This window comes from Microcebus murinus, chromosome 10, assembly GCF_040939455.1.
Source record: "Microcebus murinus isolate Inina chromosome 10, M.murinus_Inina_mat1.0, whole genome shotgun sequence".
Taxonomy (NCBI): Eukaryota; Metazoa; Chordata; class Mammalia; order Primates; family Cheirogaleidae; genus Microcebus; species Microcebus murinus.
In genome coordinates, this window is record NC_134113.1 from 47,839,840 (window position 1) to 47,856,486 (window position 16,647).

General features: G+C 37.4%; 1 protein-coding gene across 2 annotated transcripts in view; it reads left to right on the plus strand.

Moving 5' to 3' along the window:
* The window catches only part of PDZRN4 (PDZ domain containing ring finger 4), a 371,080-nt gene that overhangs the window by 339,846 nt on the left and 14,587 nt on the right, over positions 1-16,647 (plus strand). For both annotated transcript variants that reach the window (XM_012743615.3, XM_076007188.1), the window contains 3 exons: positions 5,441-5,539; positions 7,776-7,838; positions 15,538-15,639. In XM_012743615.3, the coding sequence (XP_012599069.3) occupies positions 5,441-5,539; positions 7,776-7,838; positions 15,538-15,639 (264 nt within the window). The remainder of the gene's footprint in view (positions 1-5,440; positions 5,540-7,775; positions 7,839-15,537; positions 15,640-16,647) is intronic.

Consider the following 16,647-nt stretch of genomic DNA (forward strand, 5'->3'; position numbering starts at 1 on the left):
TACAGAATATGGTTTAATTATTGGTTGGGGAAACTTGTTATGAATAATGTTTGGAGTTGGGGTGTAAAAGCCTGAAAAGTTTCTGTCGTAGATATTTGGGTAGTCTGAGAGTTTTGTTACTTATTTCTTATTGTTAGAACTAGCTTCCATTATCCAGGAGATAATATCTTGAAACAATATTCTTACAGCAGACTAGGCTTTCCTTAACTGTGAGGGTTAAAAATTTCACCTTTCCCACTTGATTGTTTTTTTAAAAAAACATAAAGGCTTTGTTGGAATAACTAAACATAGTATTTCACTAGTTACTAATCAAACATTACAAAAGATAAGATGATATATAAGACTAAGCCTCGGCCGGGCGCGGTGGCTCACGCCTGTAATCCTAGCTCTCTGGGAGGCCGAGGCGGGCGGATTGCTCAAGGTCAGGAGTTCAAAACCAGCCTGAGCAAGAGCGAGACCCCGTCTCTACTATAAATAGAAAGAAATTAATTGGCCAATTGATATGTATATAAAAAATTAGCCGGCATGGTGGCACATGCCTGTAGTCCCAGCTACTCGGGAGGCTGAGGCAGCAGGATTGCTCGAGCCCAGGAGTGTGAAGTTGCTGTGAGCTAGGCTGATGCCACGGCACTCACTCTAGCCTGGACAACAAAGCGAGACTCTGTCTCAAAAAAAAAAAAAAAAAGGCCGGGCGCTGTGGCTCACGCCTGTAATCCTAGCTCTTGGGAGGCCGAGGCGGGCGGATTGCTCAAGGTCAGGAGTTCAAAACCAGCCTGAGCAAGAGCGAGACCCCGTCTCTACTATAAACAGAAAGAAATTAATTGGCCAACTGATATATATATATAAAAAATTAGCCGGGCATAGTGGCACATGCCTGTAGTCCCAGCTACTCGGGAGGCTGAGGCAGAAGGATCACTCGAGCCCAGGAGTTTGAGGTTGCTGTGAGCTAGGCTGACGCCACGGCACTCACTCTAGCCTGGACAACAAAGTGAGACTCTGTCTCAAAAAAAAAAAAAAAAAAGACTAAGCCTCTATAAAAGTGTATGTGTTTTCTAATAAATGCAAACCAGGAAAATAATAAATAAAATAAATATGCTGACACAATAGATTTCTCTCTTCTCTGATTGTATGATGATATAAACGACCATCTTATGTCCCCTGGTTCTTCTTCACACTGCGTAGTGCTGACTGTATCCAAATCTTCTCACTCAGAGGAAAAACTTTATGACATGAGCCTGAGTATTCTTTAGAGATCGGGAACAATTTTGCTTAAAAAGCCATTGCAAGCACTGTCAAAGCCTTGTTGTTTGTCCAGCAAGAGAGTTCAATCTAGAAAGCAAAATATTTTTATTTATTTATTTATTTTATTTCGGCATATTATGGGGGTACAAATTTTAAGGTTTCAATAAATGCCCATTCCCCCCTCCCCCCACAAGTCTGAGTCTCCAGCATGACCATCCCCCAGATGGTGCGCATCTCACTCATTATGTATGTATATACCCCCCCTCCCCCTCCCACCTGCCCAATAGGCTGCAAAATATTTTTTTTCTTTTTAAAGTCTCATGTTCTTTCCTAGATGCAATCATAAAAAATATAAAAATTTCACAGCACTCTAATACAACCAATTTATGTAAAAAATCCCATTCTTGTCATTCATTCTGTGACTAGAAGGATGTTTCACAGGAAGCTTTACTATCTAGTTTTAATCTTCTACTCCACCCTCAATCTATTAAGACTTGTAATCAGTTTCCCACTGAATTAGATACTGCAGTTTGATTTTTTTTAAGAGACTTTAGACACCTTCCCAGAACACAGCCTCCTGAAGCACATTTCAGTCAAAATTGAATGTAGTTTCACCAGGTGTGTGAAGTGATTCTTTTACTCCAGTCATGGATGACTTATGGATGGTTAGCTCTGCCATCCATGCAGGCTGGACTTTGATTTGTATACGCCCGTGAATTGTCTCCATGGAGAAAATGTACAGGGGTAGCGTTTCACTTTTATGTCGTTCATCAAACAGCTTCCTAGAAACAGAGGGAAAGGTATGAAAGTTGTTAGGGAAAACACTCTCTATTACCAGGAGGTTGTTTCTTCAGAAGTCAGAGGCTTGCATGCGCTGTGAAGGGAATGCTTAATTAGACCCATGCTGGAGAATTCCTTTCAGGTAATCGGAGTATTTACAAAGCCCCCTTTGCCTCATCCAAACAAAATGGTCCACAGGTAGCTGCTTATAAGTTATTTTGTCATAGAATTAAAGGACTTTTGATTCTAAAATGTATGCCTGTATGTACCAATATGAAATAAGTAGTGTCTAAGACGTTCTCAACTAAAGAAAGAAACTAAGTTCACACCTGGGACTCACGTTAGGTGGTTTGTGGGATCCACAGAATCTCACTTGGGTCTTTTTCAGTGTATGAAGTCCTACTGCCAAAAAGTTCAGTCCTTCAAATTAAGGCTTTACACTTTCAAACTCTATCGGTATGAACCAAACCCCGATTGGGCCACATTTTAAGTCATTATTAATGATGATCCTTTTGAGAGATACTTATTTATCAATTCTCTTTGTGTCTCAAGAGCTACTGGTAAGAGAATAAAAAACTACGCCAAATGTCAGATTTTGCGAGGGGACAGGCAAATGGCAAATCTAAAATACTCAGACCTCAGGGTCTCCAGGCAGCTGAAAGGAAATATAGCTATGTTGAGTATCTTAAGAAGGAGAAATGTCGAAAACAAAGATTATGTATTAATAGATAACTTGGAGACCTGTTTCACAATTTTGATTAGATCCAATATGATGAAAATATTGAAAAGTTATTTTGGCCTCAGGATCTCAGTCTCTTTTCCTCTGTGATTCTTGGTTAGATGCTTTGATTTGTGATATTGGAGCCTGACTGGTGGATTCTGTCCTTTTCATTGTAATAGATTCATTCCATTTTATTGCAAAACAGTTTGATATACATCTTTTAAACAAACACCAAGGTCAAGGTACTCCCTTAAGAATATGGAGAAAACACTCAAAAAAGAATATGCCCTCTGAAAATGTCTTCCCACTGGATGGGGAGTTTCTCCCGTGCTTGGGCAGGACATTGAAAATCTGGATTTCAGCTTTGACTACAGCTCTTCGTTTGCCTTGATTTAAGGGTCCCAATCTCAGCTCTTTATGATGTGAGCAGATTTCCTTACAGGTCTCTTAGGAGTCGCTAAGAGATGCTCCTTAACTGTATACCTTGTTGCTATAATTGAAGCTCTTTTGCTGCTATAATTCCTTCTTAATGTTACACTTTTAGTCAAGTGTTCTTTCCCTCTGGAGGCATTAATTATTGCCAGTTTTGAAAAACCTTCTCTTAGTGTATACATTTTTGCATCTAGAGCCAAATCATGTCACTGTTTCCTAGTCTATGTCTAGATGAAAGGATTTTTCACCTTTTTTCTTTACTGTTCAGTATATACCACACCCTTTTTAAACACTATAATATAATTTAAAGTATCTGCCCACCAGTCCGAAAGTCAGCATTCTTCATAGTTTCATGCATTTCACCAATTTGCAGTACCTGTCTCAGGATAAAGGATTTAAATTCAGTCTTATTTGCTATTAGCTGTGAAATTATTGGTCACTGAACTTTATGAGAGCAAATCCCCTTGCTAAGGTTTTACCCATGGTTTATAGCATATCATTTTAAAAAATGGTTATTATCCAGTAACAAAGACTTCATTGAAATATGAAATTGAAAGGGAGGATATTTCTTCAAATGTAGCAGAGCGTTCTGGGAAATATTCTCTTATTTGAAGTTAAGTAAATTTTTCTTTATGGACAGTTAAATGAATAGTTTATGTCTTAGTCCATTCAGACTACTATAACAAAATACCATAAACTGTGTGGCGTATAAATAACAGAAATTTATTTCTCATGGTTATGGAAGTTAGGAAATCAAAGATCAAGGTGCCAGCAGATTCAGTCTTGTGAGATCTTACTTCCTTGTAAAGGGTGCCTTCTCGGTGTGCCCTCATGCAGTGGAAGGCTCAAGATAGCTCCTTGAGGCTTCTTTTATAAAGGCACTAGTCCCATTCATGAGGGCTCAGTCCCTATGACATAATCATCTCCCAAAGACCCCACTTCCTAAGAGCATCACCTTGGGGGTTAGGATTTCAACATATGAATTTTGGGGGACACAAACATTTAGACTATGACACTCTATCATCACCAAACTGCATAATCTTTGCACACACACATGCGCACACACACACACCTATTTCCAATCAAAAAGAAAAGACTACTTAATTATTGTTTTACAAAAAGCTGTGTATTCTAGGAAATATTCTGAAATAAAATCAATCACCTTTCAGCTCATTGTTATTGAGTCCCCACAATGAAGCTGTCCCTGTTCTAAGCACTATGGAAGGAGCATTAAGTAAGACAGACAAATTCACCACTCTCACAGACCCTAAGTTCTAGAAATTGATGCAGATTTCACTTCCAACTTAAATATACTTTGTTCTTCCTCATCTGATTATTTGCTAAAGGGTCTTATAGTTTCCATCCAGTAGGAACAAGTTCTCCATGATTAGAGCACTAATTTGTGCTTTAATGCTTAGAATTATGTGATTTATCCTAAAGTCATCTGCTTCTGAAAGTAGTACAAGTCCATTTTATTATATAAAAATGAAATGCACTGAAATTTATTATTATTTTATTGAGCATAAATCAGGAAATGGATTCAATATACATTACCTAAGGACTGACATTTCAAGCCCCTTAGCCATGTGTTTCAGTAAATGTATTTTCTTGTTCATTTACTGCTACATTTTGAATCATTGCCTCTGCTCCATATGGCTGTTGATGTCTCTCCCTTGAGCCTGGATGAACCCATTTCTTTCCAAGGGCAGGAGTTTCTACAAAATAATAGAAAACCTTGGCCTGACCTACAGAAAACACTTGCTTATTATCATATTATATAGAACTCAAAAGCAGAATTGATGCAAACAGTTCAATATAGTCTTTTTTTTCAATTTGAACTTATTTGGTTTTATTAAAATACAAATAGTATTTTAATAGTAACTCTCCATATTTTTATGAACATTGTGCTCCCTCCTTGACATTCTCAAGTATTTTATTGATTCCAGCTTATTGATGTAAACACATTTCATTTATACATGATTGCGTGATTTTTAAAGGGTTTCAAGTTGATGACTTGATACAAAAAAAAAAAAATTGCATGTCTCCAATCAGCTTTACCATGAAAATATAAAATATTGTCTTGACCATGTAGAAATCCACATTTAAGGTAAATTTTAACAATGTTGATAACAAAAGTTAATTTCCAACGTTGGGCAATAATTATTTAAACTTCCCAGGGGGGCCCAAAGACTAGCAGAGAGTTCTCCATTCTGCAATGGGTTTCTCTCCGACATAACTGTCGTTCTGCATGTGTCGTTCTCTCAGGAGGTCGAGTTGTGTCGTGTTAACAGTCAGGAGAAGCTGGGCCTGACAGTCTGTTACCGAACAGATGATGAAGAAGACACCGGCATTTATGTCAGCAGGGTAAGAAATGCCGAGGAGGGACATAGGAGGAGCGAGACTGGGGGGAATGGCGTGAAATGACTCACAAGGAGAAAATTCTTCCCTCAGAGGCTTGAATGTGAAGAATTGGCCATGTTCCAAAACCTGTCACTTTCAATTAGGAAGGTAAATTATTCTGCCCAAGTAATATAATTATTATCAGCTTGTTTAACGTGGATGCTTTCACCCCAGAATCCCAGCAAGGAAAAGTGCAAAAGTGGTAACAATGCCTCAATTTGAATTAATTCCCACGAGAAAGCAGGACGTACAGCAAAACTTTTGATCTGCAAACATTTGTCCTTCCATTCCACTGTGTCTTTTATGAGTTCTGTTAACAATAGCATTGACTAATTGCTTTAAATTATTATTCACAATAATCGCTTCTTTGCTGATGGGATTGATAAATTTGAATAGCCAAGGAATGGATCTATCAATTTGTTTTATTCAACCTTACAATCACTTTCAACAAGTGAGATACTTAAACATGACACACCTTTAGTGTTAATTACTTTGAAAGACTGTGAAGCAAAATTTATTACCATAGGTGATTTTTTAAAACTCCCAGAAGCATCATTTTATGAGAATTAGGAAAACATTTTTAATTATATATACATACCATGAAAAATATACAAGATACATAAAAACACCTATGTATGTATATATGCATAAATAGGATCTAATTCCTGCATACATACATATATAAACTAAACACTAATTGTTGTTCTATACTGTTCCAAGTTTTCTTGGCCATGATCTTAACATTAGGTAACATACTGAACTTTAGCTTCTTCAACTAGAAACAGTATAACAATGCTTATCTCAATGTTTTTATACCATTGCTTAGAATATGGAAAAGGTAACATAATTAATGAACTCAGAAAACTACACAGATCTATGAATGTAAAATTTTACTCTTTATCACTTTACCAAAGAATTTACCGACTGGCTCCTCCAATGGAAAAAAATATCTGGAGAATATTTAACTATATACTTCTTTTAAATGTACAGCTAGGATAATCCCTCTGAATGAGGTGAGGAAGTATACAGAAACACCTGCTAAATTATCTTTTGTAATATCTACAGAGGTAGAAAGGCAGAAGTTGAATATTAGTTTGATTACAGTTCTAAAGACAAGGTTTTAGATGGTGAAGGGCTACAGTTGATTAATCACCCCTTACTTCCTCCTAATAAGTCTCTATTTACTATTTAAATATGTCAGATTTGTAACTTCACTTTGCTTTTTAGGGAAGGGAAAGAAGCCACAGGATATGAACATATGTATTTGGCAGAAATGTTTTCCTTATACCTCTTACATGTAATTATAGTGTATTTTGTTCTTGATTGATCACTTAAGACTCAGTCATTAGCTAGCGCCCCTAATAAAAAAGTCCTATCTAACATCTGGAGAGGATGGATCAACCTCATGCTACACTTGAAATACTTTTCTTGAAAAAAGCTTTGATGTGACAAACCTAAATAACTAGTTTGAAGCCACCATGTGAAATCTGATAGATGGAATTTCTTCCAGTCAACTGTAAGTCTTCACTCAAGTTTGAACCATTAAAATGTTGATAAGATGCTAATAGAGCCTTAAATATATATTTATGCTAAAATAATTTACAGTTAATACCCTTCACCCTGTATGTAAAGTGGTGCTGTATAATTAAATGCATGAATGGGATTTTTTGTTTATTGAGTAATATAGATTATAAATCTCTTTATAAATGAATGTGCTCATGAGACAGAAATCCCTTTAGTAAGTATGGACTTACAGCATAGCTATCAGCTTTTCAAAGACAGCTAAGGCAGGATTTAAAAATCACCTCAGTAAAAAGTAAATGTCCTGGGTCCAGAGAATCCTAGCATTAACATCATCTCATGTCAGCTGAAGACCATATCTGACATTTGGAATACAGAAATGAGTAAACGAATGTAAAAAAAAAAGAAGAGAAAAAGAAAGAAAGGAAGGAAGGAATGGAGAGTAGGAGGAAGGGTGAGAAAAAATGGTCTTCAGAGTAAGTTCTGTTATAGTCCTTTTAAATTTTATTATTGTAAATTTAAAATTTTTTCATTTACATTTTTAGAACCACTGACTTCCAGTGGAGAAAAATATGACATGCACTGTCATAAATCATTAGAGAATTTTGAAGCACCATATTTTTAAGTTCTTGGGAAGGTAGTGTGTATCTAATTGAAGATGTGTGTCCTCTCCCAACAGGTAGATCCAAACAGCATTGCTGCCAAAGACGGCCGAATTCGAGAAGGGGATCGCATTTTGCAAGTATGTGGTGTGGTTATTTTCTTAAGTTTCACACTGTCTGTTTAACAGTTTCTATTTTATAGTGTATCTTATAAAATATTAGGGGAAAGAATTTGTCTTCACTTTTGGATATTAGCATCTACAAAACAAAAAAAAATCTACTATTTAAAACTTTTAAAATTAAGGATGATGCCATTTATTAGGAGTTATTAGCTGATAATTAGTGGTTCAGATACGATATCTGGAGTCAGATTACTTGATCTCCACTTCCAGCTCCACCATTTGCTTGGGCATATTATCTAACCTCCTCTCATCTTAAGCCCATTTCCTTATCATAAAAATTATCATGGTAATTAATCATATATTATTAGTGTGAATATTAAATGAGATTATGTATGTAATATGCTTAGCACAGTGCATAAGTGCTTAATAAATATTAATGGCCAGTATTATTAGCAGCATCAGTTATTGCTACCTTTTCCAGAATAAATTAGGTAAGTATGGATCTAGATGTTCCTTTACTATGTGAAAGTCTAGAAGTTTGAAGAATTTTCAACTGCAGTTATGTGTCACTTAATACATTCTGAGAAATGCATCGTTAGGTGATTTTGTCATTATGTGAACATCATAGAGTGCACTTACACAAATCTAGATGGTGTAAGGGGGCCAGTGGTCCCCAACCTTTTTGGCATCAGGGACTGGTTTCATGGAAGACAATTTTTTCCACAGATGATGGGGTAGGGGAGGCAGAGCTCAGGTGGTGATGAAGGAGATGGGGAGCACCTGTAAATACAAATGAAGTTTCGCTCACTTGCCCGCTGCTCACCTCCTGATGTGCAGCCCCGTTTTATGGAAGACAATTTTCCACTGGGTGGGGGTGCAGCAGAGCTCTGTGGCCCGGTCCCTAACAGGCCATGCATGGACCACTACTGGTCCACAGCCAAGAGGTTGCAAACCACAGGTCTCGGCTACCACACACCTGGCCTATTGCTCCTAGGCTACACACCTGTACTGCATGCTATTGTACTGAATACTGTAGGCAATTGTAACACAATGCCAAGTATTTTTGTATCTAAACATAGCTAAACATAGAAAAGGTACAGTAAAAATATAGTATTATAATTTTATGGGACCATTGTCATAATATATATGGGCCATTGTTGACTGAAAGGTTGTTATGCAGAGCGTGGCTATATTTACTCAGGAATTGCTGGGGCCAGGTGGAGGAGAATGTGTTCTTTTCCTGACATGAAATGTGAAAACATGGAGACTGATTAAATTTCAGTTAATGAGAGAAATGATAAGCAGATCATAGGAGGGATGTGGGGCCAGAAAGAGAGTTTCAGGCCAAATCAGGAATAACTGAAAGCTGGTTTCTGTCCTAAACCTACCTCAACTTGCTCTACCCTTTCTGAGTCCCCTCCCATAAAGAAAGGCTGCAGGAAGACACCCAGCCTTCCCAGCTCTTGTGCTCAGATCAACCTCAAAATAAGAACAGAAGCCCTTTCAGGTTGTTTCACCACTGATCACGACTGTGAAACAGAGAGGAGGACTTGAGTGATAAATAGAGGGGGTGACAGGCTGTAAACACATTCTGCAAAACTTTTAGACAGTGTGACAACCCCAGAGTTCTCCTTTCTCCTTGCTAGATACAGATCCCTGGAGGGCGACTCTTTGGATTCCACAGCTTTGGATTTAACACTCTGCCGAGAACCAGGGCTTCAAAAAAATAGACAATAGACAAGATGTCCTCCCAGCATTTGGGGTACCCCCTCCCTGTGTAATTAGGAAGACACAGATGATCACGGTGCAATGTGACATCGTCACGATCAAGCCGTGCCTGAGCTGCCTGGGCACACGTCCTGCCCAGCCTTCTGCTGTTCTCCTCTCCCTTCCTACGGTGACACTCGCCAGTTACACCACTTCTTCACCCTCTGTTCTTCCTTTAGCTAGATGCTGCAGAACTCCTTTTTCTTTTCTTTTCTTTTTCTTTTTTTAAACCGGGGATCCTCTACTAACATTCCAATTAGGAAAGAATAAAAAGTATGAATTAATGATCGTTTGGCGTCTCATTAGTTTTCAGAAAACCTCAAGAGTATATAATTTCTCCTTCAGTGAGTTCCCTAAGGAGTGATCTGTGGTTAAACAAAATGGAATTATGTCTGTCATCTGTCAGGGCAAGGAAAAGTAGATCAGGAAGCCAAGACACAGTCTGGTTTGCCACCACATTTTTGGCCTCTTCCACACAGACACATGAATAAATCAGTGAATGAAACAAAGGTATTTGGTAGACAGAATGATAAGATATAGAATGAAAACCTGCAGAAAAGCTTTACTTGTATAGCCTCATTAAGAAATTAAGGGACCATTTTAGTACATCATCCAGATAAGCAAAGTTCAAAAATGTTTTATTATTTTTTTTTAATTTTGAAATGATTTGTATATGTTTTGTTCACTTTGTTAACACCTCCAGTTAAGTCTACAGAAAATAATCTAAACTTTTGATGCTCAGGGTGACATTATACCCAGCAATCATTATACAATGCTCTAATAGAGTAAAATGGCTGAAAGATCTGGAAGATGTGTGCCCTGGCATTAAATGGCCCTATTTGGCTACATTTTCTGATGTATTTGGTCTATTTTTTGTCATTTTTCTTACTCTTCTCTTGCTGTTGCCAGCTGTCACTTCTTCGTCTCACCATCAACTCTCCACACTCCTCACCTCCTAGCACCCCTGGCTTCCTTCCTAGTTGCCAACTAACCACCCTCCCATAGGCTAGATACACAAATGCAGTTATTAAAATTGCATCTATTAGTTCTATGGGTATAGTTGGATGGAAATAAAGTGTAAGTGTGTCCATATATGCACACTGTATGTTTTGACACGTTCGAATTCTTAGCTAAATTGTTGGCAGATAAGTTTTCAAAGAACATGTCTACTACATAATAAGGCATTCCTTAATGGAGCTGATTCATTGAAGAAACAATAGCAGGATTGATCAAGTACTGTTTTCTGCCTGATTACTTTATATTGTGTGACAAATATGTCACACTTAATGAGTAAATATGTGTCACATTAAAAAGCCCAGAATTCAATTCTGTCCGCACACATAGGAAACAAAGAGTCTTCAGGGTGAGAGTGAAATTATGTTAAGTAAAACTGTGACAAAATTGTACCCACAGACAAATAGCTCCCTCATGGCTGATGAGGAGATTATGGGATACCCTGTAATGAACAATTAATGACTCCTTTCCCAGGGAGATAAGAGTGGGAGAAACAGAGGATTTGCTTCTTATCCTTTAAGTTTCCTGGCTGGCTTTTATTTAAACGAATTGTGATTTTGATTTTCTGTTCATGATGACCCAAGTAGAATATGTCTGTGGTCCTGTCCTCAATGTGTAGCTGAACTTTTCTTAATGTAACATACCATGGGCCTGTGAGGTGAGTTCACCCAGTGAATCACACATACACACACACTCACACACACACACACACACAGGAGACTGACGTAGGGTAAGGATCATGTAGAAGAGAAACCAGGAACCACTTTGGTGAGAACATTTCTGGTCCTCCTTTGTTTTTTCTCTACAAGGAAAACTATTCCTTTTCATTTCTTGACAGTTCTATCAATATCTGCTGTGTCATTTCCAGGAACTTATATCAAATGTGTCCCCAGGAATTAATCTGAGGACATTCTCTGAGATGAATAAAGCATTTCTGAATCAGAGAGCAAGGGTTAAAGATCACAAACATGACCAGCTTTTCAAAGGAGAGAGCACTATGTTCTCATTTTCTCCTTGGAATAGTAAGCAGGTAATATTCCATGTAAACAGCCTCATCTTACATCTGCCAAAACATCATTTGTGTTCCTAAGGATTACTTCCTGACCAAACTCAGCAAGAACTCGAACAGTGGAACAATAAAACTTTTAATGAGCTCTCTCTTTTTTTCACTGCCTTATACATAAACTGGTCCTCAGTGATTCTTTTTAGTCTTTTATTTTCTCCCCTTTGGATAGCTATTTTCCCATTTCTATTCTCTCCACATCTATATCACTATACTTCACTTACCTTCTTTGCCTCCATGCTAAAATAGAAACACATTTGAAATAAATCTTTTCTCTTTTGCATAAGATTACTGGGTTTTCCTAAAAAATAGAAGGCTGGATGTCAAGAATTTAGTCATCCACCTGCCTCTGGTACAATAATATAGGAAACCTAAAAATTGATTTATTTAAGCAGAAAAGCTATATTAAGCCACTTCTAAACTTTTAGGCTTTTACATACATGCATACTCTGATGCACATATAGGAGTTTGGGCCTAAAGTGAGATTTTGATTGATTTATCTGTGTAAGTACCACAGCTCTTCTGAGCCAAGGCAAGGTCTTTTTTGAAACTAATATTTACATATGCCCATGCACAGAAAATAAGGTAGATATGTTATCTACAAAGATTTTCCTCATCTATGACAAAACTTATATGCCATCTTTCTCTTGGTTCTCTTTCCCTCTCTTTTCATAAAATGAAAGTCCTCCAGTAAGTGTGATGACATGACTACTCATCTGTCTCCTTCCCTGGTTGCTCGGCCTTCACCCCTTTGACTGCCTGGTGTTCTCGTGCCCATAGAACTGCTTTCCCACAAGTGACTATAAACCATTATTTCAGGAACAAGAGCAAGTGAAGGTTGAACGCTCTATCTGATTCCATTCCTCAAATCTTATCATTCCTTGAGAGACATCTTTGCTGAAACTCATAGCTACATTTCTTGAGTACAATAGGATCTACCAGCTAGTTGGCTAAAGTGGCCCTTATTTTAAGAAAAGAAACAATAAATTACATTTTAATGCCAGATTTCTGTGGCACGATCCTGAATATAAAATGTTTCTGCAACAGATGGTCTGTTCTCCCAGAACGAGGACTGATTGCCAGGACCAGAGATCATTGCTCTGGTCAATAGGAGGACAGAGATGATCACGAACTGTAAAGGAACTAAACACAACTATATTGTTTCCTGATGGCCCTCTAAGATTAAAAAATACATACGAGGTAGATATCTTTTAAAATAAAACCAGGTTTACTCCTATGGATTCAATTATTGCCCATGAACTGTACTACATTTGTTTTATTTAGCAGGAAAAAGTCTTGTCTTTCCTGAGGATTAAAATATAAATGATAATAGTAATAACAACAATAACATCAACAGTAATATTATGTGCCAACATTGAACACTTTCTATGTACCAGGCACTATTTAAGCCCTTTGCATGTATTAACTCATTTAATTCTTATAAAAACCCCCTGAGAAAAGCACTATTATTATCTGCATTTTAAGGTAGTGAACATAATAGCAACATTAGACTAACGTGAATGAGTATTTAGATTAATGGTAAGCGAAATTTAGATGAAGCATGGGGAACGGGGAAGCTCATATATATTCGAGTAGAGAGAAATCAGGGGAGAAAGGATTTAGAATTATATTTGAAACAGAAAGATGAAGATAAGCTGTGTGAGATCACCCAACTCAATTCTCTTAGGATCAAACGTACCTATAGTGAAAGGGATATGAACAATTAGGTCAGTGTTTGATAGACAAATAGATGCACTACAGATATACTCCTGAGAATTACTATGAAACAGACATAGCCCTCCAAGTTCAAAGAGAGTAAAATTTGTCAAGTCATTATTTTAACACTATGCTTAATCAGGGGAGGGGAAAGTGTGGTAGAATACACCAGTGCCAATTTATCTTTATTTGAAAAAAACAAGGCCTTGGAGTTGGCACATAGATGCTTTTTCATATATATTTACAAAAAGCCACGACATATCCTACTCAGTCATTATTCCCCATTTTGGAATCATAGCTTCTATTTCCTAGTTTGATGAATTTTATTTGTGAATTGCAAAGAAAAAAAGGGAATACAGGCCGGGCGCGGTGGCTCACGCCTGTAATCCTAGCTCTCTGGGAGGCCGAGGCGGGTGGATTGCTCAAGGTCAGGAGTTCAAAACCAGCCTGAACAAGAGTGAGACCCCGTCTCTACTATAAATAGAAAGAAATTAATTGGCCAACTAATATATAAAGAAAAAATTAGCCGGGCCTGGTGGCGCATGCCTGTAGTCCCAGCTACTTGGGAGGCTGAGGCAGGAGGATCGCCTGAGCCCAGGAGTTTGAGGTTGCTGTGATATAGGCTGACGCCACGGCACTCACTCTAGCCTGGGCAACAAAGCGAGACTCTGTCTCAAAAAAAAAAAAAAAAAAAGGGAATACATAGGAAACTTGTAAATGCTGAATATCCTATCTACATATACAAGTAAAAAATGAAGGTGATACTCATTTTGATCAGAGTAAGAAAACATTACATATGGTTGTGTGATTTGTGTTTACTGTTATTGCTGCTTTCCTTGTGCTAAATATATATGAGAGTCTAGGAATAAGGATGATTTATTATGGTCCAAAGTGAGATTCCTGGGCTTGTTTTCAGATAATTATGTTTGTCATCATGTGTCAGCTATAATCCCAGAGACCCACAAGGAGGAAACCTCAGTAGGCTACTTCATGGTTTCAAGCAGACATACTTAGTGAAAGATATTATATTAATTATTGAAAAAATGGTCAGTGCAACCACATTTTTCCATCTGTTTGCTTATTGAAATAATTAATGCTTATTTTAGACAGAATTACTTGATCTCTTCAGTGGAAATTTCTACATATTTTGATTATATATTATGGATCAAAAATGTTATTGTCTCTATGGATTTCAGTAATCAATAAAAGAAAGTAATTTTTAAATATCCAAAGAAAAAATTATGTTATCTAAGAGCTAAATAAATTTGAACACGAAACTGTAGTTTAAAATACAAACTTTAGAAGCCTTATTTACTATCTGTCTTTAGAACTTAGAAAAAGTAAAAAGATGTATTTCAAATGCCCATGGAATCTTTTCTTTGTAATCAAAAGTTTACTTACGCTTGGTTTCTTTCACTCATCGTTGTTTCAGAAAGTCAATTTTACTCTATGTTAATTTTTAAAATTTTTCAACTGTACTTAAGAGATAAATCTTAAGATATTTCATTCATTTTATTGTTTTAGGAACTGGATAAATCTTAGACAGGAAACTGGAGTATCGATGAGGATGTTACTGATGAGCTGTTCCTTCTTTTGATTAGTTAAGCACTGAGAGCTACCCCGAGAATGGTGTTTGGGCAACTGAGTCAGCCCCACATACAAATACGAAATGATTAAATGAAAAAGCAATCAGAAGTGGCCTGGGAGCATTGCCTGGTGAGAGATAATACCGCAGCTCTCTAATTGGCTCGCAGCGAGTGTGCAGGATGACGGATTTCAGTTGTGGTATTGCCAGTCCTGCCTTCCCCGGCACTATTATCTCAGAGTGACACTTCCATTACTCTGAGCGGAGAAAGATGAACGTCACCTGTCAGGGGCTGGTTAATTGTGTTGCTAGATGTATGTTGCCAGGGCGCAGGTTGGACATTTATGAACATAACTGCTTCCTCTGATGTTCCCCATCCTTCAGGGATCGATATGGCTCTTACAGTAAGCGCGTAATTGAGTGAAGGCACTCTCCGCTGAGAGGCTGAGGATGAGCCCATTGTGTGAGCTTCATTGTCCATACATTTACCAAAAATGAGCTGATACTTGCCATTTATTGTGTGCAGCATTGTGGAAATGGAAACTAATGTGCCACTCTCATTTGTTTTCTAGATAAATGGGGAAGATGTCCAGAATCGAGAAGAAGCGGTGGCCTTGCTGTCTAGCGACGAGTGTAAGAGAATCGTGCTGCTTGTTGCAAGGCCAGACATTCAGGTCAGCACAGAAAACAGAAGTCCTGAGACCAAACTTGATGGTCATTGAATTCACTGATTGGAAATTCATGAATGAATTTATATTCTTTATCTGCTATTCCATATCAAATCACTGTCATGGATATCTGTAAAACCATGTGTGGTATACAAAATATAGCAAAGACTGATCTTTTGTAACTTACTAGCCTTGTCCAAAAAATTATACGTTAAAGACTCCCTTCTCTTACGCCACAGAATGACAGCTAAATATCCCATTTAAGAGAGAGGAATAAAAGGCAGACAAAATTTAGTCATTATTCTCTCCTCCTACTTTCCAGTTGTTTAAATAAATTCACAGATGAAAACTGGTTGACTTTACATGGTTTTTAATTGTGTGGATCCTTGCTTTAGGTTACTATTTAAACATACTTAATTGGCATACTAAGGCATCTTGAAAGAATCTCTGAAGAGAGAAACATTAGCCTATCTAGCTATCAACTTAAATCTTTTTAGAATTAAAATGTCTTATACAGCATGATGTGGTTCCAAGTGTAGTAACTGAATTTTTTTTCCAAGTTTAGTTGTGAGAAAAACACTTGTCCAGCCAAAAAAAAAACTGATAGCCTCTAAAGGAATTGTTTATATCTTTACAGAGGAAGATGTCATGAAAGTAAAGTAAAGGTAATGGTGGAAGAAAAGTACTATTGGTGCTTCCTTTTATGTCCTTTTTCTATCCCATCGCAATGCAGAAAGGACAATGCATTGTCACCATTCTATCCATCTGTCAGTAGTTTGAGTAAAGTTAGTTATATTGCCATTTGTCTCCCAGGTTATTGATCTGATATTTTTCAGACTCAGTAACTACATACTGTCTATAAATTACATTGAGTAAGTGTATTTCAGTGTCAGACCAAGTCCTGACTTGAATATAGTGGTTATAAAAGATCACCATTTCCGCATATATTTCCTTTATGCCCTTGACCGTTCCAAATGGTCCCCATAAAGTCTGACATAGCCCGGGGCAGAGTAA